General features: G+C 34.1%; 1 protein-coding gene across 1 annotated transcript; it reads left to right on the plus strand.

The window, feature by feature from the left end:
* Window positions 1-291: 291 nt before the first annotated feature.
* On the plus strand, window positions 292-1,918 carry LOC122595358 (3-oxo-Delta(4,5)-steroid 5-beta-reductase-like). Its single transcript, XM_043767708.1, has 2 exons — window positions 292-454; window positions 638-1,918. Exons 1-2 carry the CDS (start codon window positions 416-418, stop codon window positions 1,772-1,774), a joined length of 1,176 nt encoding a protein of 391 aa, XP_043623643.1. The 5' UTR covers window positions 292-415; the 3' UTR covers window positions 1,775-1,918.
* The last annotated feature ends 633 nt before the right edge of the window (window positions 1,919-2,551 follow it).

Consider the following 2,551-nt stretch of genomic DNA (forward strand, 5'->3'; position numbering starts at 1 on the left):
TTATAAATTATTACGTTATTGTATCAATCACAAATATTATATACATTTTATATATTTTTTGTTTTAAAAGTTTTAATTAAGTTGTCAGGTTAAACCCGGATTGATTAAGTTATAAAACATATACAGGATATCACAAATTTTAAATTTTAATTTTATAATTACAGTTGTGTTCTTATCATTTTTTACTTTTTTTATTATTATTTTTTTTCAAATTCAAGTAAATATTTGTGAAATTGTCAATCAACTTGACAACTTGAGCAGGAGCTCATCCGAGTATAAAATATCAGGTATGGAGGAGTTAAAAAGAAAATGAAAGAGAGAGAGAAATAAGCATCTAATCATTTGCCAGCTCCTTGCTTTTATCGATTCATCAACATATCCGCCGGAATATCCCTTATCCACATAAACTAACACCATGAGTTGGTGGTGGGCCGGAGCTATCGGAGCAGCCAAGGTATACATACATATATTACATTATACGAGTTCTAATTAACTTACTTCTAAATTTACTTATTAGTACTTTATCCGTTACTGCCTTTAAAAAAAAATTACTTATTAGAATTTGCTATATTAATCTTTATATATCTTATCTTACTATATATATATATATATATATAAAATTAACTTTTTCGATCAGAAAAAGCTAGATGCTGACGTTGATGACGCACCACCAAAATACCAAAGCGTTGGTCTAGTAATTGGTGTCACCGGAATAGTCGGCAACAGCCTCGCCGAAATCCTGCCACTCTCCGACACCCCCGGCGGTCCATGGAAGGTTTACGGTGTCGCCCGCCGTCCCCGTCCACAATGGAACGCCGACCACCCTGTCGAATACATCCAGTGTGACATCTCAGATCCAAACGAAACCAAAGCAAAACTTAGTAATCTTGATGACGTCACGCATCTGTTCTACGTCACTTGGGCTAACAGATCTACTGAATCTGAAAACTGCGAAATAAATGGGGCAATGTTTAAGAATGTTGTTGATGTAGTCATTCCTAATTGTCCTAATTTACAACATATTTCGTTACAAACGGGCCGAAAACATTACATAGGTTCTTTTGATTCTGGATTCAAACAAGCCCATGATCCCCCTTATCATGAAGATTTACCTAGGCTTAATGAGCCTAACTTTTATTATACTTTAGAAGACATTTTATTTGAATCTGTTAAACAAAAGGAAGGATTAACTTGGTCTGTTCATAGACCAGGAATAATCTTTGGTTTTTCGCCTTTTAGTATGATGAATATAATTGGGGTTTTATGTGTTTACGCGACTATTTGTAAACACCAAGGGTTACCCTTTAAGTTTCCTGGAGCTAAAGAAGCTTGGGATCGGTATTCGGATGCTTCTGATGCTGATTTAATAGCTGAACAACATATTTGGGCCGCGGTCGAGCCTAATGCCAAAAATGAAGCGTTTAACACAAGTAATGGTGACATATATAAGTGGAAGCATTTTTGGAAAGTGTTGGCTGACCAGTTTGAAGTCGAGAATGGCGGGTTTGATGAGAGTTTGGGGGGAATGAGTCTGCAAGAGATGATGAAGGATAAAGGGGGTGTTTGGGATGAGATTGTGAAAGAAAAGGGATTGACGCCTACGAAATTGGAAGACGTTGCGCCGTGGTGGTTTGTGGATGCGGTTCTTAGTGTTGAGAATATGTTGGATACCATGAACAAGAGTAAAGAATATGGGTTCCTGGGGTTTAGGAATTCTAAGTCTTCTTTGATTTCATGGATTGATAAGATGAAAGGCTACAAGATTGTTCCTTAAGATTATTGGCAATAATATTTGTTCCTGGTTAATGATTTTATGTTTGTTGTCCTCTCTTAAAAGATGTTTACAGTTTCGATGATTTATCATGTCATCTTGTATGTTTTAGTAGAATGAATAAAAGTTGTTTGATTTTTGCATTTATTTTAAGTTTTGTGTTTGTTCTAATTTGTTTTTCTTTGCAGTGGAGCATAAATTTTTATTAACTTTTAGTTGGCACTTGAAGTACCCAAAAAACTTAAACATATGTTGGATGTTGCCAGGGTCGTAAACTACCTAACGAACACGAACAAGACCTTGTTCATGTTCGTTCGTTTAACTTAACGAACGGTTCACGAACAAATTAACGAACATAATGACTTGTTCAAGTTCGTTCGTTTGTGTTCATGAACAAATGTTCACGAACACAGACGAACGAACACAAACAAACGAAGTATTTATAAATTAAGTACTTTTATTATACTTTTTCTTAAATAACTAGGGTATTAATAATATATATTATATAAAAGAAATATTTATATTTAAACTATATTTTACAATATAGTTGATTATGTATATGTATATATATATATATGTAAACGAAAATGAGCAACTATTGTTCACGAACGATGCTTCATGAATATGATTGAACGAACGTTCACGGACAGATTATCGAACGTTCACAAACGTAAATAAATGAACGGGAGTTTTGTTCATGTTCATTCATTTAACTAAACGAACGAACACAAACAAATTTCTCGTATGTCAAACGGTTAATGAACTGTTCGGTTCATTTAT

Source organism: Erigeron canadensis, chromosome 4 (genome assembly GCF_010389155.1).
Source record: "Erigeron canadensis isolate Cc75 chromosome 4, C_canadensis_v1, whole genome shotgun sequence".
In the NCBI taxonomy this organism is placed as follows: domain Eukaryota; kingdom Viridiplantae; phylum Streptophyta; class Magnoliopsida; order Asterales; family Asteraceae; genus Erigeron; species Erigeron canadensis.